Source organism: Solenopsis invicta, chromosome 5 (genome assembly GCF_016802725.1).
Source record: "Solenopsis invicta isolate M01_SB chromosome 5, UNIL_Sinv_3.0, whole genome shotgun sequence".
Lineage (NCBI taxonomy): Eukaryota > Metazoa > Arthropoda > Insecta > Hymenoptera > Formicidae > Solenopsis > Solenopsis invicta.
In genome coordinates this window covers 19,879,043-19,902,376 of record NC_052668.1, presented here as the reverse complement: position 1 = coordinate 19,902,376, position 23,334 = coordinate 19,879,043, and the positions used below count along the sequence as shown (strand labels likewise).

Here is a 23,334-nt window from a genome sequence, read left to right as displayed (position 1 = left end):
AATTAAATTGTCTTTTAACTTTAAAATTTATCATTTTGTTGTAAGTTGTAAACGATATAATTACATTTACATAAAATTTTGTTATTTATTTAATTACGTATGCCTATCCAATTTTTCAAGTTTTTCGTATACAAGTACTTTTCACGTTAATTTTATTAAATTAATGTAAAGCAATAATATGTAATTATCTTCCCACCGCTATATTTAGCTCTCCTTTTTTTCTTTCGATTTTATCTGCATCTGCAAATATATTAAAAGTGCAGATTTTTCCTATAAAATCAGATATATTGATTTTCATGTGATTTTTTTAGAGATCTGAAATTTTTATCTTAAAAAGGTAAGAGATCGTTTGAATAATGAAACAGTGGAAAAACATATATTTCTTATCACATATATTATATCTTATCCAAGACTTAACATGTATGGTATAAGCTGAGTTCGTTACCTCGACTATTTCCGTAAAATATAAGCATTAACATTGTATATAAGTAATGTACTAAAAGCATAGTCTGTTTTTTAATCGTGTTATGTTACACTGTTTTGTTTGCATTTACAATGAATTAATAATATATCTAGAAAGATAAATTCAAGATTTAGAGAAAAGGGAAAAAGAGAGTACAAGAACACGTAGCGAGAATATTTAAATCGTATTAAATATTCAAATTATTTTTTTAACTGCATTTCCTGCACTTGAAATAAATTAATGAAAACAAATACATGTAAGGTTTGTTGAAATAAGAGGCAGTAAGTGCAGCTAAAAAAAAAAAAAACAGATTTCGTGATTTCGACAGATAAGGTCTTTTATACATGTGATTGCATCACGTCAGATACGTACACATTTCGTTTTTCATCTTTTGCACTCAAAATGTATTAAAGAAAAAAAAACGGAAAATAATAATAATAATAATGATGATATGACGATGACGATATTAAAACTTTTCACTCTAAAAGAAATATCTAAAAAAAGGTGCAGAAAACAGGGAATGCAAATAGAGAATAAACGATTCATTGTGAAGAAGCGCCCAATACAATCTTTGTAAAGATTGATTCAATATGGTAATACAGAGAATGATTTATTTAATCATGTCACAACACACGCAACATACGCACGTATCACACTCGCTGATTTATACAAGATAGTTTAATTACATAGTATATCGCGCTATTTTACAAAACAAGCGCTTTCAAAAGTCTTCGTTTCCTTTTTACATAGTCTTTTGCACTTTTTCCTTCGATAAGAATCTCTTCTTCGTAATTATCAATTTTCAAATTTCATACATTTTATCAAGTCTTTTTTACAAGTTTTTCTGCAATAATAATAAATGCTTTTGAAAACTTTTATCTCTCTTCGTTAAAAAAATTTTAAATTTTTAGTTTCTTCTCCATCACCTTCTTTATCCTTTCCTTCTTAGCACTCTGCGATCTCCAATATTCAATATTGATGATTCATTTGTAAAACCTTTCGTTTGGGTTTTCATTAATTTTCTTTGATTTTTCTTGACGAAATATTCTATTAATGTTTTCTTCGTGTATTTGTTTGTGTGTGGATGTTTGTGTATTTAAAAAAAAAAAGAAAATAAATCCTACGGAACATCCTGCATCTAGAATAAAATTATGTCCATGTATAGAAAATTTAAGAAAAATCAATTTTTTACATTGCATAGGATTTCTAAGAGAAATCAAAATGCCATCTTTGCTGCCGTACCATCACTCGTACGATTCCATGATAACCAACCTTTCCACGGTTAAAGAGATCAAATAGGATCCAAAAACTTAAAGATTCGAGAATCTTTAACAAGTGCATTGAATTCACGCAAAACTACGAGAAAAATAAAATCTAATTATTGTACATTATTGACGCAGTCGCTAGATTAACTTCGTTTGTGTCGGTCAAATCGGGTAGTGATAACACCACTGGTATCACTTGAATCTCCCCTGAATTCTTGCGTTGCAACTGCATGACAGTAGCGCCGGATTGCAAAATGTCATTCGTCATTATTTCATCCGTTATGATTTCCGCACCAGACTCGATATTATCGGCCGTAACCTCCTCCGTGTACACGTTGGAATCCTCCATGTTCATAATTACCTCGGTGGCTTCCGATGCTTCTCTCGAACTTTCTTCATACTCCTGAAATTAAAAAATTTAATGAGATTCATCCGATAGGCATAAATATCAAGTTACGATGTTATGCATTTTACGCCTAACCTTGAACAATATTATCGATACATTTTGTTCAATACTTCTCCGGTGATAAAATGAAGAAATTTGAAAATGAAGAGCTTCCACAAGCGCGAGCTCTTTACCTGTTCGTACACTTCTCCGTATTCCTCTTGAGCTTCAAACTTGACCTGTTCGAATTTAACTATCTGTTCTTCTGAAAATTTCTCATCGTATTGACCTTCCTGCTGTTCCTCGTATTGTTCTTCGATAAGTTGCATGTCCTGTCGACTCGTCGAATCCTTCTGCTCGTGCTCAGATCCGGAGGTATCCCCGGTTTGGCGCTTTGATTTGACATTTCTCCCAGGCACGATACGTTTGAAGCCTGAACCACCGAGACTCTCGTGACGACGTTCGTGCTTGTTTTTGTCGCCGAGATATTTGAAGCGTTGCCGGCACACACTACACGAATATGGACGTTCATTGGTATGCGTACGCTCATGGCAAACGAGGGCACTCACTTGCTTACATCGCCAAGGACAATATCTGAAAAATGTAATAAACGATAGATGACGTAATGAAACGACGTAAATGAAACGAATAGTATGGATATCATTTTCAATTTTTTTATTCCGTACGCAAACGCTTGTGACATTTCGAACCGTTATTATGCGTAATAATACTTGAAATGTATTTCAATCGTTTCAACAGTAAACCTAACTTTCTACCTCTAATGAGATGTATATTTCTCAAAATACGTAAGTGACGATAGTTCAACGATTTGGTGCGAACTATGAAATTGTTTTTTTTTTTATTCCATGTACATTTTGCAGAAAAAAGTTACAACTTGTAACAGATTACTTGAATATTTCAAGAAGTAAATAATCTTGTACATACATACTCTTGGGATAAGAATAAATTTTTTTCTGTTAAAGATACACAATAATAAATAAATAATGAAAAGAAATGGTACGTTACTTATTAATTTTATAAATTTTACTAATTTAAAATTTTTATTTCAACCTTCAACATTAAATTACTGAATATATAAATGTGCCGTGAATATAAAAACAAATGTACATCGAATAAATTAATATATTTTGCATTAACTAGAGTTAATATTATTATATATTATACTCCTACGAGTGCTACGTATAAAATTTTTCGAGTGTCATAAGAAGATATGATTTACAAAGTGCATATGAATATGATAATAAAACGAGGTTAATTAGATCGGATGCACCTTATTAAATCTATTTTTATCTTTCTATCTTTCTCCAATGCATATTTACCTTTCTCAGTAAAAATGTAGTTCGCTTTCTCAGGTCTGCCTCTAAGTCATGCTTTTTTAATTCTAGCGTTAATGTAAATGTATATTTTTAATGAATTGACGTTTGAAACAAGTGTCAAATAATTGAATAAAGATATAAAAATGATTCCAATGCCTGGTGTACGTGTAATTTTACAAGTTGAGTCTTAGAGGCCTCAACGCTGTGTGTACTTTCTGGTTTCAGAAATTTGTAATTGGATTAATTAATAAGTAAGGTAAGTACATTTTGAATCCTGTTTATTAAAAAAGTTAATAAAATAAGTGTAACTTTTACAATGTATATAGAGTTTACTGAAAACTAGTTAAAATAATACATGATATTAAATATGCTCACTGTGTTACAAAATGAATTATCTTTTATAAGAAAAAATATCTTTTACAAGACGCTCAGAAATATTATTAAATATCAGGTAACAGCGAGATTAACACATATTATTTATTTACAATTAACATTTATTTTGTAACACAGCGAGCATATTTAATATCATGTATTATTTTAACTAGTTTAGTGAACTCAATATATACTGTAAGAGCTACACTTAACTTTGTTAACTTTAATAAACAGGATTCAAAATGTACTTACCATACTTATTAATTAATCTAGTTACAAATTTCTAAAACCAGAGAGAATACGCAGCGTTAAGACCTTTGAGACTCAACTTGTAAAATTACACATATTTTTATATCTTTATTCAATCATTTGACACTTGTTTCAAACGTCAATTCATTCAAAATATACATTTACATTATGCTAGAGTTAAAAAAGTATGACTTAGAGGTAGACCTGAGAAAAAGCAAACCACATTTTTGCTGAGAAAAATATGCATTGGAGAAAGATAGAAAGATAAAAATAAATTTAATAAGGCTCATGCAATCTAATTAGCTATGTTTCATTATCATATTCATATACTTTGTCAATCATATCTTATGACACTTGAAAAATTTTATACGTAGCATTCGTAGGAGTATAATATAATATTGACTCTAGTTAATGCAAAATATATATTTTTAACTGCATATATTTATTAATAATACACTTATTCAACACATTTTTGTACGAGATAAACGAATTCGGTTGAAAAAAGTGCATAATATATAATCTTGTCTATACAAGAGACATATTATTTATTGTGGATGGGAGTTGAGGTTTATTATATTCACGTAAGCAGTTTTTGATTTGCTTGGTATATATATGTATGTATGTATGTATGTATATATGTATATATATATATATATATATATATATATATATATATATATATATGTGTGTGTGTGTGTGTGTGTGTGTGTGCGCGTGCGCGCGCGCGCATAATCTTGTAAGTTGAAATCATGACATCACAAAAAATAAATATATTGCTTAACACTACAAAAACGCGTGATATCAGTACAAATTGGCGCTGCTGTTTTACATTTTATTTAGATTATAGTTAGACATTTAGTAGCGCCAATTTTTTGTAGTTTAAAAATTTTTTATTTTAATAAAACATTCTCATTTCTGTTTAATTCTTTGAGATTAAATGTTACATATTTCATTAAAACTTTTTTAAATTAAGTACATCCACTTAGGTTAGAACAGAAAAATGTTTCAATAAAAATACACAGACAGTATCACTTGAATTTTATTTAAAAAAGAATTAAAGATACCGCTACTTGGGTTTTACTTAAAAAATAAATATACTATCACTTGCATTTTATTCGTTAAAAGTAGTACAACAGTTATTTCAAACAGCAATATATTCTCTTTATAATTGGCGCAATTTAAAGATTTCATACATTTTTTGGAAAAAATACATTTAGGTTGAATTAAAAAATAGTACCACTTGAGTTTTAAAAAAAAATTATAGATAAGATGCGCGCGCGCACACACATAAATTAGCACCTTTTTTTTACCTTTTTTTTGAAAAGGTAATTTTGTACTGATTAGATAACAGGAACAAGTCAAGTTTCTTAATGCCATTATTCCATAAGGATTCACTTTCGCTATTTCGGAAAATTGCAAATTGTTTTATTAAAATAATCCATTTACCTGCACTGTAAAGGTCTCTCGTCGCTGTGTCGGTTTTGATGATGCTTAAGCAACTGGATCTTCGTCTTGAGGTTGAAACCACAAATCTCGCAGGTATACGGCCTTTCCTCGGAATGAGAGATCATGTGAGTCTTTAGCCGTAATTGATTAACGAATCGTTTCGGACAGTGAGGGCATGCCAAAGTACCCTCGAGACGATTGTGCACAACCATCATGTGATGACGCAGACGTACTTCGGATGTGAAGATAGCCTCGCAGTCGGTGCACTTTAACGGATCCTTCTCCATGTGTGTATTTTTTATATGCGTACGAAGAATCAGTTCCGTTTTGAAAGTCTTGTTGCAATGATAGCAGGAAACACGCTTTTTTTCGTCCCGAGTAACACCTATCAGAGAAATTATTGTTGTAATTATTCTGGATGTGCATACGCGCACGTAGGTGCGTGTATCGCGTATAGAATAGTGAAATAAGTATGTAACAAATATGACGGTAAATATATAGAAATTCTTTTTCGTTACGTCGAAAATTCTATATCTATAAAAAAAACTTTCAACTTTTTATTCTTTCATATATACTATCGGTTAAAATAAATTTCTCGCAAATAATTTCTTTTAATTCTTCGCGTTGAATATTCCAACGATAAAGAACCTTCGGTAGCTCGGTTGGTAGAACGGTGGACCGTAGTACTTTAATAAGATAATGTTGTCGCAGAAAATATCACAATGAATAAAATTGAATGCAAAAACATATCGTATTCCGATTAACAAGGCTTAAAGATTTAGAAATCATTCGGCAGCATCCTCGCGCGCATTACCTGGCATCAATTCGTTGTGAATATGCGACATGTGCCACTCGAGCGATCTCGTCGAAATCATTGATCTGTTACAAATGTGACACGTATACTGCCTTCCATCCTTGTGCTCTCTGTTTCTGTGAATCACCAAAGTCGAATGATTCGGAAACTTTTCCCCGCAAACTTGACAGGAACATTCTTTCAAGCCTCTACTACCAGTTTTCTCGTGCACCCTCATATGCAACCTCAAACCATCCCTTCGATTAAATCCAACGCCACAGGTATCGCAACGATATTGCCTTTGATCCTCGTGAATTTTCACGTGTTGCTTCAAGGTCGAGCTGTTTTTGAACATTTTGTCGCAATGTGGACACTGGATACTGTAAGCTTTATGCGTGTGCATGTGTTTCGATAAACTGTAAAATGGTACCAATTTCCTGCAAACTTGACATTCCCTTTTATTTCCAACCGGTTGATGCTTTCTAATTCTATGATGTCTCAAGCTTGCAGGATTTTTAAAATCCGCACCACAATCCTCGCAAAGATATGCTCTTAGAGTCGTATGAACAGATTTTAAATGAAAACTCAATTTTTGTTTGAAAGCAAATTTTTTTGGACACTTTGGACACTGATAAATCTTCTCTAAACTTGTGTGTTGCGTTTTCAAATGTTGATCCAGAGTTCCTTGGTGTTTGAATCTTTCTCCACAAATGTCGCAAAGTTGACCGTAAAGGGCATCGACGTGTTTCTGCTCGTGTTGACGTTTTTTTCCTCTCGAATCCAGAATTATGTCGCAATATTTGCAAATCAATTTTCTCTCGCAAATTACGTTATGATTTCTTTTCGCCTTATTGGTTTGAAATTCTTCTCCGCAGTCGTCGCAACAATGAAGGATACGGTAGTCGTGGGACTTGAGATGTTCCTCGAGGACATCGCGGTTGGAGAAAGTTTCGGTACAGTAATCGCATTCCAAATAGCGCTCTTCGGAAAGAGGATCGATAGGAGGTTGAGTGTCGATAAGGTCTGGCAACAATTTAGGGAGCGATTTTAAAGTGGTGGAGAAACGATCTTCGTAGAGAGAGATTATGTCCTCGTCCTTGAGACGAGTAAGAACGATTTTACGCTGCTTCAAGTATTCTTGAAATTCCTAGAATGCGGGAAAAAAATTGAGCGAGAGAATAGAAATAACAAATTTAAAAAAATTACATTGGAATGGCAATTAAATTAGAATAAAGAATCGTATACGCGAGATGGACCCGGATGATTCGAATGAAGACTTCCTTGAAGACGATTGACGACAGAAAAATAAATAAGACGAATCGAATTGAAGCCTTAATAGCGTCTATTAACGAAATTTCATTTACCTGCATCTTTTCCTTTTCCCCCAAAACTTTTACTAATTTCTCCAAATTCTCGTCGTTGTATGATTCGTCCGGTTTCTTCTGCAAACTTTCCCTTTTCCGCTTCGTCTCTTCCGACTTTAGTTTTAATCTTGATAACTTTGAGAGATATTCCTCCGTGTTATCATTGACTTTTTCTTCACCTTCGTCAATTCTTTCATCCTCTTCTTTCATCTTCTCTTCCTTCTTCTCCACTTCTCTCTCTTCATCCTCTTCCTTCAAAACTGTCGTTTCTTCTTCTGCCTTCGAGTCGGCACTCAAGTTTACCTTGGCAGAAATGTCTTCTACTTTTACTTCCTTTTGCATTTCATTCACGGTGAACGTTATTACCGACTGACCTCCAAGATCTTTTTCTCGCTTCTGACCAAGCACTTTTTCTCGCTTCTTTTTATATTCTTCGATTTGTTCCTCAATTATTTGCTCGCGAGCATCGGAACGTCGAGATGAGAAATCCTTCGATGTAAGCGTTTCGTAACGTTTGAGAAAACGTTCAACAGGCTTGAAATCAGTGGAAGTTATCGCACGCTTGGCTTCCACGGGTTTGTCCATTTTCTTGACCTGAAAGTGATATGTAATTATATTGTAAATATTGTGTTTGAAAACACAGGACGAAAATAATGAAATTTATCGAGTACGCGTGATAAGAGTGACAAATTGATAAGAGAACAAAATAAAATGTAAGATGTAGCATAAATAATTTGTGTAAAAACGAGTGAAAAGAAAAAAAATCAAAGAGATAAATTCTTAATAAAATGTAAAAAATTAAGTAAAAAATGTCAAAGTTGAAGGAAGCAAAAATATATTTAAAAAATTTATTAAATTTTAATCAATTTGATGCAATTTTCAACATATTTCTCTCTCGTACCTTTACCAGAAGAATCTCATTAGGCTTGGATCCTTTCACAGTTACGTACATAATTCCATCCTCTTCGGGAGGATTATTCAAGAGATTGTTTGTATCCAACTTTTGCACCTTGTGCTCCTTTACTACGTTTTGTACATCATCCTCTCCTTCGTTCTTCGTCGTTATCGTTGGCATTACCAGTTTTCTTTTCAAAATGTTTGGCTGCCTCATTCCCTCTCTTGGATTTTCTCCTTCGCCCTCTGAAGTCTGAGAGAGTTCAGATTTCATGGAAACTCCCTCCTCACTTCCTTCCACCTTCACGTAAGATTTTGCCGCCATATCATACTTGTAGACGGTTGCGGGTGATCTTGACGGTACTTCTTCTTTTTCATCGTCTTCTTCCAACAGCGCAGGATCTTCGGGATCAAATTCCTCGATAGATTCTTCATCCTCTCCCTCTGCCACTTCCTCGAATATCCCTCCTCCTATCTGTATCACTTGTTCCTCCTCCTCTTCCTCCTCCACTTCCTCCCCTTCTTCTTCTTCTTCTTCTTTCTTCCTCTTCTCCTTCTCCTTTTCAGAATTCACCTTTGATTCGTTTTTCAAGGAAAAGATAGCACAGATTTTGGGGACAGAGTCGTTTGCTTGATCTTCAGTCGTTTGGTTTTCATGCTTCGTAGACGATAAAGATAGATTTTGTTGGATTGGGGGGAATAATTGGAATTCCTGCTTTGTTTCTGGAGAATAAAAGAGAACTTTATTTTTAAAAAATAGTAACATAAGTAGCTATCAAAGATATACAAGAATAAATCCATATATAATGTATAATCATAAAGTAAGAAGGAGGAGACTCAATTCCCTGAAACGGAAAGGATTCCCGATTTGTGACCTCCAATTGAGAGGCAGTCCACTGAACGGAACAGCTTTTTCCATATAGAGATGCCATTTTCTAAGCAGTGACGTGAGGCCAAAGAGATTATATATCTAGAATAGAAGAGTCAATCACGAACGCGTTAGCTGATAGAAAGAGACAGAAAACGAAAGACTAGGGCATTAAAGATATAGGTATTTCTATCAATTCCTATGATTTGCAATTTTTAGTGTTTTCCCTCGCTTCTTGCCCTTTCGCTACCTCGCCTCGCCGTTCAACTGAGAATTAGAATTAGAAGTGGGGGGGAGGGGGGAGGGACTAAAAATGGCGTACCAGAAAAAAACACTCGTATCTTTGGCACGCTTGTTCCACCTTTGATATTTACCAAAAGATAGAACAACCGGGCCTTAGTGCCTTTGAAAGACTCATCAGCCTCTTTGTTTAATTCCGACGGGGAATAATAACAGGCAATACATTTCGCAACTTCTGATTGGTTCACAGATATTTTTCGTGGCTTCTGATTGGTTAAAAACTATTGGCCGTTGTTCCAATTGTTTTTCATTGTGCAATTGGGATTTTAACTATGTCCACCTCAATGAGGATTTTCCACGTCTATATTCATACTCTCAAATGAGTGTGCAGTATGAACACAGACGTGGAAAATCCTCATTGAGGTGGCCATAGTTGAGTCCGTTTGGGGTCGTTTACGTGTTCAGACGTGTTCGCCCGATACTGTTATTTTTTTCTAATCGTCGATTGCATCACAATCAGCCGCCGGGTTAGCGTTGCTGTCTTTGAGCTTTGAATTCTACTATTTTGCTCGAGGGATGGCCGTAACGTTTCTGGTGAATTAATTCAGAAGCGGGTGCCAAATTGTCTAAGAAGAAGAAGGCGGCCATAGTTAAAATCCCAATAGGCTTCAATAAAGCCTTCTGCAACAATTCCATCCTCACGCCAATTATTGAACAGTTTTTCCGCGTGAGTTTTAAAAAGGCTTCTTTTTAACTCTAAAGCTTTTTTTCCATTTTTTTGGTGGTATATTTACGTATCCAACGTGTTATTTCGTGATATAAATGTATACAGCCACAAGTAAACAAACTGAGCTAAAAAGCCTGGTTGATTGAGTAAGGTAAGGTTAATTGCAAATGGTGTCCACACAGATCAGACTATCAGATTATTTCATTGAGTGGACTGCCTCTCAATTGGGGATCACGAATCGAAGGAAGCTTTTTCGGTTCGCGCGTTATCAAGGCTACGTTCAGAGATTCACTGTCAACACTGAAAATCTATAGTATATTTAACGTAAACTATAGACTTTTATCGCAGTGCAGGAACACAACTCTAGTCGAGTCTTCTTCCTTCATACTTCATGCGTATATTTACTACGAGTTGACACGTGTAAAAAAGAATTTAAAAAAATGCATGGAGAAAAAAATGAATACCTGAATAAGATGGATGCTTTTTCTCATTTGTTGTTAAAATTGGCTTGTCGGTCAACGTTACCATCTTCGTGGCATTATCAGTCGTGAGATTAACATGGATAGATTTGAGTTTTACCTCAGCTTTTTTTATCTGCATAAAAAATTTATAACTCATTCTAAGGTCGCAGATACAATCCATGCACATCTGTGTGGAGAGACTATCGTAAGGATTCACTTCGAGATGCTTAATTTGCTGACTCAATCGCAATTTGATGCCCTTCTCACTAAATATATCCACCTATAATATACGAATCGATAGTGAGTGCAGCTGTGGCACAATTGATACAATGGTTAAACGTAACGATATAAAGGTAACCAGTAATAATCAAATTAATAATTATATCAACAGAATGCTAATAATAATGGATAATAATCGATAGATAAAATAAAATAAAATAAAAATCATGATAATATAAAAGTAAAATAAATTTTGTTTCAAATTTTTAACCTTCTTAAAACACACAAATCGATCCATCTACTACAATATTTCTCCTTTTCAATTTTAATTATTCAATTTTTACCTGTTTATTTATATTTTGTTTACTAATCTATTTTCATTTAATTCATTTTCCCGTTTTGATTAATAAAATTAAATTCAAACTATAAAAGACCACTGATTAGAAAAAAGAAAAAATAGAAAGCACGTACCAAGGGCAATTTTAAGCCAGCACAGGTGCGACAGTATTTTCTCAGTTCTTGCCGCGTTCTTTCCAGAACGGATGCATCGCTCTTCTGCGACTTGTTACTCAGGGATGAAATCCTTGTTAACTCGTTCAAGCTCTCGGTATCTGGTAGACGGACGCGTGGTGCAATCTTTTTCAGCTCGTCGATATCTCGAATTTGACCTACGACAGATCCTGTTTTGGATACCTTAGCAGCATTACTGGTACCATTGTTGGCATGTTCAGGTTTCGATTCACTGTAATTGTGATCGCGCTTGCTGGTCTCAGGATTCGACATCTTGTTCTTTTTCTTCTTGTTCTTTAGAATCGCTTGTACTTGTTCTGTAACATGTGGCAACATTTACCTCGGTATCCAATATTTTCTACTTCTTTGCTCAAGATACATGTCTTCACTTATACCTGAGATGATACTATTAGCGGTATAAAAATGTAAAAAAAATAAATACAAAACTAGATATCTTTCACTTATTAAAATATTTACAACAGAATAAAATACCTTAATCATTGAAGAATCTAGTGCCAATTACAGTATTATAGCTGTCCATTCTGTAATTTGTAGCATACAATTGCTTTTTCCTTTGTACACATACCGCAACTTTGAAACAATCAAACAAAATCATTAGTACCATAGTTTCACCTGAGTTTCATACATTTAGTTTCAAAAATAGAATGTATATGGTTGCATATTAAAAATGTGTTTCTATGTTAATTACTGTAACGTATATAGAGCATACATAGAAAACAAGAGACTAAACGGAGTTTATTTCTCTGCAAATTTTGATCACAAATTTTAAGATTGTCAAGGTGGTGCTCCTCGATCAATCGTGGCAGACTCTCTCTTTCTCTCTCTCTCTCTACATCTCTCCCCTCTCTTTCTTAGAAAAGTATACATAAAAATAATAGTCTGTTAAAATTCTATGATCAATTGCCAAGAAATATTATCATAGGAGTCTACGATTAGCAATCGTTAAGTTGATTCGGTGATATTCCGTAAAAGAATTGACTAACCGAATCAAGTTTAGAGATCAGGTTAGGTGGAGTTCGCTTTGTCAAGCGAAACAAATCTCAACCTCAAAGCTGCCAAAAACAGAGAGACGTGCTCACCAATGCTCACGAGATCCGTTGCACCTCGGTCAACCTCGATACAACGCCAACGATAGTAATCTCGTCTTCTACGAGAGGAAACTCTGAACTCACGATATACGTGATACTTAACCGCGAGCAGCGAGTGCCAGATGGCGCGTGCAAATGGCGGTCCTTGAATAATGGGCGCGTTCGACAACTAATTTGCACTCGAATCTAATTCGCTAAATCTAAAGATACAAACCAATCGCATTTGAATGGTGCTTAGGGTGCTTTCCATCAAAAAAATAGACAATTGTTTGTCACAAGTGGCGTAATTTCTGTCACAAAAATAAGCTACATCTCAAAACATCTTCTCCGAGAAAAATTTTAGTCGATATAGTATACGTAACGTATGCTATATACTTGGACTAATAATAGCCGTTATTGTAAAAAATTCACCAATCATAGTCGACTAATCTTTTATAAATCAATCATGATTGGCTAATTTTTTACGGTTGCGGCTATTATGAACCAATCTTAAAAATTGGTTTGTGCATGCAATGACCGTTAATTTGTGCCGAAACCGGTAGAAATTAGCCAATCATAATCGATTTATAGAAGAATAATCGACTATGATTGTTCAATTTCTTAACAGTTCCGGTACAAGTAGTTAGTAGTTATTAGCTGCATAAACCAAAGATTTTCCTTGAAAAGGATGTTTGGAAACCTAACCTTGGTTATCCCAAAAAAATTAAATGCAATATAAACAACTTTTTTTAATGTAAAAATAATAATAATTGAACCATTATTATACTTTGTAATCTGTTGGGATCTATCCAGATAAACTTGCATAGCTGCATAATGCTATGTGCACAAGTGAGTGGCAAGTGTCGAACAGCAAACTTCATTGATTGGCTGCTGCTCGACGCTTGCCGCTTACCGCTTGCCGCTTGCCGCGTGCAGTTTGAATTGAGCTTTATGCACTTACTAAAATGGACCAATCATTTTTCTTAAGCATATGGTTACGCAGCTACGCAAGTTTGTTTGGAACGCGATGAGCGGTATCCAATAAAAGTAGTGCTTTCTCTAATATGGCGATGTATTACGAACTCTCATTGGATCATTGGATATCGCTCATCGGTCGTCGCGTTTAGCGTGCGCGGAATGCAGTAGCGGACAGCGATAGGAGCAGAAGCGAATTATGGAGGGTGTGAGTGGTGAAACTGGGTGCAACTTGTATCAATGATTAATTTGGCGCGTGGCGTGCCTTCAATGGTTTGCGTGTGATTTTCAGTTTCATATTTGCAACGGTTTATCGATTATTGATTATTGATTTATCTTGTCGATTAAAAATATAATTTTTCTATATCCTGAAATCCATAATATGTCGAATGAATTTGTACATTCCGTTACGGTCCCACGTATTTACAAGTGCACAGCCAATATCGTACGCCGTGTACGAGAGGATGGTGCCAGCTTGAAAACTTTGATTTACGAGAAGAAACATCCCGTAAGTATAAAACGAACGATCGTCCAGAAAGCATCACCGAGATCGATTCAAAGAGTAGATCCGGTCTTTATACGTTAACGTTGTTGTAGTATAAACTTAGGTGTTACACGTAATTGTCATAAGAATGTAATTCCGATCGTGTACGATTTAGAATGTAGCCGGAATATACGGTCTTTCGGTGAATACCTTACGAGCGCTACCTCAGTTAGACCAACTGCTCGACAAGACCCAAATTCTAAGGGAACAACCGCGTTTAGATCCTTGGTTAGCCAGAGTTCTCATAACGGAGCTTTTGTGGCGCAAGGGATGCCTGAAGAGCGGTTCCAAGCCAGTTTTAACTGTTCTGGCTTATGAAAACAAGTTACGAGAAGAATTCAAGAATCTCGCCCACGTAGAAACCCTCGTTGTTGATAAAGAAAAAGGTAATTGTGCTTAATAATCACCGCATGCTTGCATTTTTCATTTTGCAGAGATTCGATTTCGGAGAGCTCTCTTCGTAAGCACGGTAAAGGCATTCTCCTTCATGGTCCTGATCATTCGCAACTGCAGAATATTGTCCAGTCGACAGAACAAACGACAAACGGTTCAGACCCTAGGAAGTTTCGGGAAGCTGCAAGATTTTCAAAGCGAATCCTGTCGGCAGCAATCGATTTGCGAAATAAAGTAGTACGAGTGCGCGATGGGTCCGGCAACGGTACTGGGAACATTGTTCCTCTATAGCATTGCCATGTTTACTTTGCCGTTTGCTGCCTTCTTTGGAATACAACGTTTCATGATACTAGAATTTCAGACTGATACCGCTGTGATTAATTACGTTTCTGTCCTGGCTGCTGTTGTCACAGTCAATTTAATTATTTCTTGTTACGCGTATCAAGCTTTAAATGAATCTGTTGAGGAAAAGGAACAAAGCGAAGATGAAGTTGGAATAAAATCCAAAGAGAGTTTAAATAAGAAAACTGATTAAAAAATAGTTTTCTCTTTTTAAATAAAAGAAAATTTGCTAAATATCAAATATTTTTCGTGTTTAAAGGAACGAGCACTTTTTCTTACTTAAAGTGTGTGTTTGTGTACATGTATATATTATGATAAATTTCATAAGTTTAATAAGAAAGATGTAAATATAGATATATGTATAAATAAAGATTATATATTATGATGAACAATCTTTACTTAATAAAATAATAACAAAGATTATAGTATTTTATTTTAAAAAGTCAATACGTGTGACCTCCAAATCCCTTTCAAAAGATGACATCGTTATTTTGCTCCATGTTCCACGATACATGAAATAAAAAAATTTTTCTTTGTCGTAAAATGTCAAATGGAAATGTTAGTTTTTTGTATACATTATTTGAAACTTGCATACTTATGTTGAAACACAGATTCTCATTTTATATAAAAATTATACATTTCTGATTTTACATAGTGAAAAATACTGGAAAGTAAACTGGCAACTAAAACTTGATATAAAAAAATGAGTTTATATATTTTGGTCGTACAATTTAAATCAAACTTGATTTTTTATGTAGATTTGATTTCTCTTTAATTAAATGTAAACTATCTTAATAAAATTGTGTGCATACTCGTGCGCGTGCATGCTGCTATAAAATAATGATGTTTTGTTTCTATAAATAAATTTGTACATACACACACACACACAATACATACATGTTTGCTACATCAAACAAATATTATTTTATTTTTTTCTCTTCTGTCATTAGGTCAGATTTTTCCTTCCTACTCACCACTTTCCTTGCTTACGTATAAAAGAATTGACCATTTTTCTTTACTTCTTTTTTGCAGTGATAAAACCTAGATACGTCCGTATCAATACTCTTCTATTATCAGTGGAAAAAGCCATTTCCATCTTTCAGGAGGATGGATGGCAATTACTATCCAGAAGTACAACATATTCTTCATATCTACGATCTTTATCACAATTATCAAAACCATATTTTATACAAGATTTGCATATACCAGAAATATTGGTTTTTCCATCCTCGACACTTTTCCACGAACACAACGGCTATAGAAATGGCGAACTTATTCTTCAGGATAAGGTAAATAATAAGATCTTTTCTATCTGTACATTGATAGATATTTTTTTACAGTTTGTATCGTTTTAATGTTATCAAATATTTATAAAACTAATTGGTTCTTAATGTATGTGGGACAATTTTTTCAATTATTTAATGTATTAGTTTACCTTTACTTAACTATCTTAGGAAATTTTAGTAGACCAAGTGTCATTAAAAAATATTTTTATCCATTTACACAATAGTACATAAATTAGCACCAATAATATTTAATCAATGATTAGTAGGATGTATTTAATAATTTTTAAATCTTATCTTATTCAGGCTAGTTGCTTCCCAGTACATTTGTTAGATCCTGTTCGTGGTTCCGTTGTGTTGGACATGTGCGCCGCACCCGGCATGAAAGCTACTCATGTAGCAGCAAAACTACAAAATTGCGGGTATGCAATCTGTTTTTTAATATTTTCGCTATATTCGAATGATGAAATTCAAAAAATTTATGAAACATTTGACGTTTTTTTTATACAATTATATTTAATTAATTAATTAATTTAAGTAAAATAATTAAAGTTTAAATAGTAATATAAATTGTTTTTAAATAGGAAAGTTTATGCCGTGGAGATTGATGCTAAGAGATTTGAAATTTTAGTCAGTCAGATAAAAAAGACTCATTCCTCTTGTGTGGAATCTCTCAATCAAGATGCCTTGACACTCGATCCAAAGCTATATTCACATGTGGAATATATTCTAGTCGATCCACCTTGTTCTGGATCAGGTACGAGTCTTTTCGCATCCTTTCTAATAATATAAATTGAATCAAATTCAAGTTTAATTCAAAGAGCAGTCGTTCCAAGGAACAAAGTAGAAAAATGAGAAATGATTCTTTTTATGAATTTTTATCTTCTTATTTTCACAGAACACATTTACTAAAGCAATTATTTAATCTGTACTCTAAGATACGCAGACATAATTTAATATAATTTTACAATTTTTATTAAAGGCATTGTCGACCGACCAAAACAGAGCGATATGGATGGTAAACCTGAATTAGAGCGTTTGCAAAATCTACAATCCTTTCAAGTTTATCTTCTTAGATATGCGCTGTTTAATTTTCCAAATGCAAAGAGAATAATTTACAGTACATGTTCTTTACATCCCGAGGAGAATGAGGAAGTGATAGACGAAGTTCTCGCCGATATTGGTAACGCTTATCGTTTGTTACCAGTTAGACAATTGCTCAAAAATAATTGGAAAAACTTCAGCTCAGCGAAATACAACTGCGGGGATACATGTTTGTATTCAAAACCAGATGATGATTTTTGTAATGGGTTTTTTGTAGCAGTATTCGAGAGGAACTTTGATGTGACATTGCCAAAATGCAAATCCAAAGGGGGTAACGAATATAAAAATCTAATAAAGGCTAATTTGAATGTCGAGAAAGATAGCATGACGAAAACAGCCGCGTATAAGCAAGACGGAAAGAAGAAAAAAATTTTAATGCCTCATGAATTTGATGAAATGAGGATATCGAAGAATACTGTTGAAGTTATAGTACCTGAAATAAAAAGCGGAGTAAAGACAAAAAAGAATAAGAAAGAAGTAGAAAAAATGGATGCCAGCAGCGATTTATGCAGTTTTAATCGTGAATTAACATCGAATGAATCGAAAGATATACAAAACAAGACATTAAAAGACATGGAAACGAGAAAATCAAGGAAGAAAAGAAAATTAAAGGATAAAAATGTACTGAAAATAAAAAAAGATAAGAAAATGGTGGAAGCTGATTATGATGAAGAACAACAAAATTCGGAAACTAAAATTGAACTGTCGAAAATAAAAGAAGAAAAAAGGATGAAAATAAAGAAATAATCAAAATGGATGAAATTTATTAAAAAAAGAAAGAAAGAAAAAAGCAAAGTAAAATAGCTGTAACTGAATTATCAAAGAAGAGAAAAAGAAGTAACAAAAGTTGTTGGATAAGAATAAATAGTGTCAAATGAGGAAAAAGAATTTTTTTTTATATCATGTCATTGCATTATTCCTTATTCCTTATTCCGTTTTTAGAAACATGGTTGACTACGATAGATGAGAATAGCAGATGTAGGGATCAATTGTGTGCTAAAATGTTAAATTTTTTAATCTAGAGAAATTTGTTCTTTACTTGCATTTTCCGTTGTTATTTTTCCTCCCTTACGGCTCCTAGCTGACTTCTCAATCGAGAACTCCACGTTGACGATGACGACGTAGCATCGCGGTAAAAATTAAAACTACAATAATGGGCGTGAAACGTGACACGATGAAATTTTGTCTCGCAGGCATTCGTTATTATGTTTTATTGTGAAAATGTGATTTGTCTTATATTTACCAAAATATGATAGAACTAAATTAGAAAATCAAAAATATACATAGAAACTCAAAGATTAATATGTGTTACATAGACGATTTTCAAAATGCAAAAAAGAAACAAACTGACATTTTGTTTCGCTGCTATTGAAGAAAAAATATATCTAGAAATTTAATTGCCAGTTTATACTATTGCTTATATTACGTCATACTGTTCTTGTAGTATGTACAACAATAGTTCGTTTTATCAGCAATTCGCGACATGGTAGCACGAAAGCCTGTTGACCTCCTTGAAGTCAACCGATAAGCTGATGTCGATTATGCTGAGGTATATTGTGTAATTGCGGTGAAAAAACCTCTTCTGATATATATATATATATATATATATATATATATATATAGAGAGAGAGAGAGAGAGAGAGAGAGAGAGACTTGGTTGATATAATTATACGATAACTATGATTCAGTTTTCTTACTTATCCCTTCACTGCGCGAGGTACTTAACTGGAATCACGTCGCGTGAGTCACGACATAAAATGTCAAGAAATATTGTCTATTAACGCGCTATAACTTAAAATATTATATAAGGACTGGTCGCTTTGTAACGTATACAACAGTTTGAGGTATTTTAGAATTGAGATTACAAATTATAATATACGCTTATTTTATTTTTTACAAATCGATACAAAGGTTCTTACGTTTAAACGAATATAAGGTTTGGTTTATAATGGCCGTTGCCATAAGAAATTCACACCAATCATAGTCGATTATTATTCTATAAATCAATTATGATTGGCCAATTTCTTACGGTTACGGCTATTAGCGTAAACCAAGCCTTGTGCGTGAAACAAAACGTAGCCATAGATAATAGACTTTGCAACTTTTGATTGGTTCGCAAATATTTTTATACCATGGGTATAGGTGCCAAATTGTCTTGAATCATCTGAATCTCAAAGTTCTCAAACCTTTATTGAAATCTGCACATGGTGAAGTATAGTTGTAACGCCTCTAAAACCTCAAGAAAGGAACGGTTATCGATATTGCTTAAATTGAATTATTAAAACCTGCTTTATTGTCTCTCACTGAATATTAATTTAAACATTGCGAGTACAGAATGACTCAGCTACGATTTGTATCTTTTTACAAAAAAGCTCTCATCAGTTCTCACGGTCGCGCGAAAGACATCCCGCGGCGATACGATTAAAGGAACGAATACAAAAATAATAAATTTAAACGAATGTTTTACAATTGTAAGAGCGACAAATGAAAATAAAGTTTTAAAATTCCTGCTGCGTGCACGGAGAGTTAATACCGCCACTAATTGCTGATAAATATAGATTTTATAATTACATACGTCATATGATTTTAGAATCACTAGATAATGTTAACATTGTATAAATTTCTCAATTTTTTTATGCTTTGATAATTTATTTGCTCCGTTGTGAGTAAAGAAATTAATAGACACACACACACACACACATATGTATATATATATATATATATATATGTTACTGTAAAAGCCCGAACTACGGTAAATCCTAAAATTTACCTAAATCCTAAGATTTTCCAGTAAAACCTAAGATTTATCAACTTTTAATGGTAAAAGTTCGAACAATTCTGTGATCATCGTTCATTTCGAACTTTTATCACCATTCACTTGGTAAATCTTAGGATTTACCGACATGAGTTGGTAAATGTAAGGATTTATAAAAAAGGGACGATTTTTTCGAGTTTTATTATTAGAATTTAGTACATGCTAGGTTTTACCAGTGATGGCTGGTAAATGTTGGTTTTGGGAATAAAACAATGAGTACTTCTTAATCATTTATTTCAATTAAGTATCAGTCAAAACCTTACATATTTTTATATATAATATGAGAGTAATTATTAATCATTAATATTACTAATCAGTCAAATCCTTACCTATTTTAAATTATCTTCATTTGGTATTTTTATTTATTAATTTTTAGTAACTAGTCATTTTAAAACATCTTTAAAATACTTCTAGAATAGTAAAAAATAACACAAATAAAATTATCTTCTTACAAACATAACGCTTGCAGACTGCTCACGAGTATGAGACGATGCGCCGAACACGTTATGACATGTCTTTTTCAACATTTACCGTGCCTTTGAGGTAAATCCTAAGATTTACCAAGTGAATGGTGGTAAAAGTTCGAAATCAACGATGATCATAGAACTGTTCGGACTTTTACCATTGAGAGTTGGTAAATCTTAGGTTTTACTGGAAAATCTTAGGATTTACCGTAGTTCGGGCTTTTACAGTAACATATATATATATATATATATATATAGGGGAGACCGGGGCTATTCGTTAGACCTTTTTCTTGTGTCTCTTGAGTTCTATATTCGTTAAAAAAAAAAAAAAACAGGACGGTTTGAAAGGTTGAACTTTTCCCTTCACAATGCCGGTATAGATAGAACATGAAAGTGTACTTGCTTTGAAGTACATATAAAAATGTCGACCAATGCCAAGAATTACGAATAGCCTCAAGCCCGGGGTAATTCGTAACTAGTGCGGGAATATCCCGAAATTTGTTTTAAGTTGAAAGACCATAAAAAAACTGTTGTTAAGACTTTCTTTTATTTAAAAAAGGACATACACGTTTGCATGTCTTTTTATGCCATCGGTGTGATGGATTTTCTAACCTCACAAGTGTCAATCTTTATCGCTTTATAACTTTTTACCTGCTTAAAAGTGATGATTTTATATTCATATTCATGTTCTATCTATTAAAATACACAATATTATCAAGTTTGAACTAAATCAATGAAAAACTTCAGTTTAACTGCAATGCTTAACTCTGCGTAGCGTAGACGTTTGTAACGCAGTCAACTCACCCCGGTACTCGATATTACGAATAGCCCCAACGTCAACTGTGCGCATTATTGCGTATGATCGACAAAAATAGACATCACACAGCAAAAAGTAAACATGAAATTTTTCAAATACATTCAACTGAACACGATACATTCAAAGTTTTCAAAAAAACTTTATTAGCTTACTTAAATTTCAAAGAACTGCTGACTATCACAAATTACTTTGATTGTCGCAAAACACATTTTTCACTACTACGACATTAATATGACGCCGTTACCAACAAAACTTTGTTAGCAACATCGTTACATTAAGACGTGTTTACAGTGTTTAAAGTAAATTTTTAATATGTACCCATAAAAAGATATTTTCAATTATCGAATTACCCCGTCTAACGATTTGCCCCGGTCTTCCTTGTATATATATATATATATATATATTAGGAGTATAAATAAGTTTCCGCCGTTTTACAAAAAATGGCGCCACTAGTATGTTATGGTTGAAATTGTCTGTTGTAAAACGTTATATCGTAAGGTTGGACATTTAGCAACAACATAACCTTAAAATATTAGCGATTTTGTATCAGCAACATATATCTTTTTTCGTGCGAAAATGTCGAGTTTTGAGTCGAATAAGCGTTATTTGCGGGAGCTTTCGATTTACTTCTTTAATTTGAAGAAATCTGCAGCCGAGGCGCATCGATTGCTTGTAGAAGCATATGGTGAGGCTGCCTTAAGTGAGAGAAGTTGCCGTGAGTGGTTTCACAAGTTTAAGAATGGTGAATTTGACGTCGAAGACAAAGAACGTAGCGGAAGGCCGAAAGTGTACGAAGACGCGGAATTGGAAACATATTAGATGAAGATTCGTGCCAAACGCAAGAAGCACTTGCACTTACATTAGGAGTGACTCAACCAGCAATTTCACATCGCTTAAAATCATTGGGAATGATTCAAAAACAAGGAAACTGCGGGTTCCATATGAACTGAAGCCGAGAAACGTTGAACGCCGATTTTTCACATGTGAAATGCTGCTTGCCAGGCATAAACAAAAGGGTTTTTTGCATCGTATAGTCACTGGTGATAAAAAATGGATCCACTACGATAACCCAAAGAAGAAGAAATCATAGGGACCATCTGGCCATGCTTCAACATCGACAGCCAAGCCGAACATTCATGGAAAAAAACTCCATGTGTTGTGTATTTGGTGGGATCAGCTTGGTGTCGTGTATTATGAGTTGCTCAAACCGAATGAAACCATTACTGAGGCTCTCTACCGAACACAATTGATGAGAGTGAGCCAAGTACTCAAGAAAAAACGTGCCCACTATATACTACTCCAGACACGACAAAGTTATTCTTCTGCATGATAATGCTCGTCCACATGTTGCGGCGCCGGTCAAAACCTACCTGGAAACACTCAATTGGGAAGTTTTACCCCACCCGCCGTATTTATATTCACCAGACATTGCTCCTTCTGATTACTACCTGTTTCGATCGATGGCGCATGGCCTGTCTGAGCAACACTTCACATCATATGAAGATACAAAAAATTGGGTCGATTTGTGGATAGCTTCAAAAGATGAAGCATTCTTCCGACGCGGTATTCGTATGCTGCCAGAAAGATGGGAAAAAGTAATGGCTAGCGATGGACAATACTTCGAATAAAACATTAGGTACCGTTCTTTCACAATAAATGCCCAATTTTTGATAAAAAACGGCGGAAACTTATTTATACTCCTAATATATATATATATATATATATATATATATATATATATATATATATATATATATATATGCATATTGCAAAAATCGAAAGGTGTCCAATTCACGTATATCTCTTTGTATTATAAATCTCTTTGTTTGTTTTCTGATGTGCGGAAAACCTAATATGTGATGGAACATTTACTTTATAGGTAAATTGGCAAATATAAGCTTGTTTTATAACGTTTC

The 23,334-nt window shown here is 33.8% G+C and overlaps 3 protein-coding genes across 8 annotated transcripts; 2 read left to right on the top strand and 1 right to left on the bottom strand.

Annotated features, from left to right (window-relative positions):
* Positions 1-377: 377 nt before the first annotated feature.
* Positions 378-12,849, bottom strand: LOC105205836. Of its 6 annotated transcripts, none has more exons than XM_026131767.2 (10): positions 12,694-12,848; positions 12,086-12,184; positions 11,555-11,999; positions 10,868-11,144; positions 8,576-9,291; positions 7,675-8,268; positions 6,332-7,457; positions 5,518-5,902; positions 2,308-2,707; positions 378-2,131 (listed from the first exon to the last, which is right to left on the bottom strand). In XM_026131767.2, the coding sequence occupies exons 3-10, from the start codon at positions 11,927-11,929 to the stop codon at positions 1,838-1,840; spliced, it is 4,167 nt and encodes a 1,388-aa protein (XP_025987552.1). In that variant the 5' UTR covers positions 11,930-11,999; positions 12,086-12,184; positions 12,694-12,848; the 3' UTR covers positions 378-1,837. The 6 variants fall into 6 exon arrangements, with proteins under 6 accessions (XP_025987552.1, XP_025987555.1, XP_025987553.1 ...); XM_026131770.2 differs by having other exon boundaries at positions 1,838-2,131; positions 11,555-11,910; positions 12,694-12,849; XM_026131768.2 differs by having other exon boundaries at positions 1,838-2,131; positions 12,598-12,836.
* Positions 12,850-13,835: 986 nt separating this feature from the next.
* Positions 13,836-18,210, top strand: LOC105205622 (28S rRNA (cytosine-C(5))-methyltransferase). The gene is made up of 6 exons (XM_011175028.3): positions 13,836-14,164; positions 14,316-14,586; positions 15,968-16,224; positions 16,525-16,640; positions 16,803-16,975; positions 17,201-18,210. Exons 1-6 carry the CDS (start codon positions 14,039-14,041, stop codon positions 18,067-18,069), a joined length of 1,812 nt encoding a protein of 603 aa, XP_011173330.1. The 5' UTR covers positions 13,836-14,038; the 3' UTR covers positions 18,070-18,210.
* LOC120357786 lies at positions 14,595-15,355 on the top strand. Its single transcript, XM_039449295.1, has one exon. The coding sequence runs from the start codon at positions 14,844-14,846 to the stop codon at positions 15,126-15,128; it is 285 nt and encodes a 94-aa protein (XP_039305229.1). The 5' UTR covers positions 14,595-14,843; the 3' UTR covers positions 15,129-15,355.
* Positions 18,211-23,334: the final 5,124 nt, after the last annotated feature.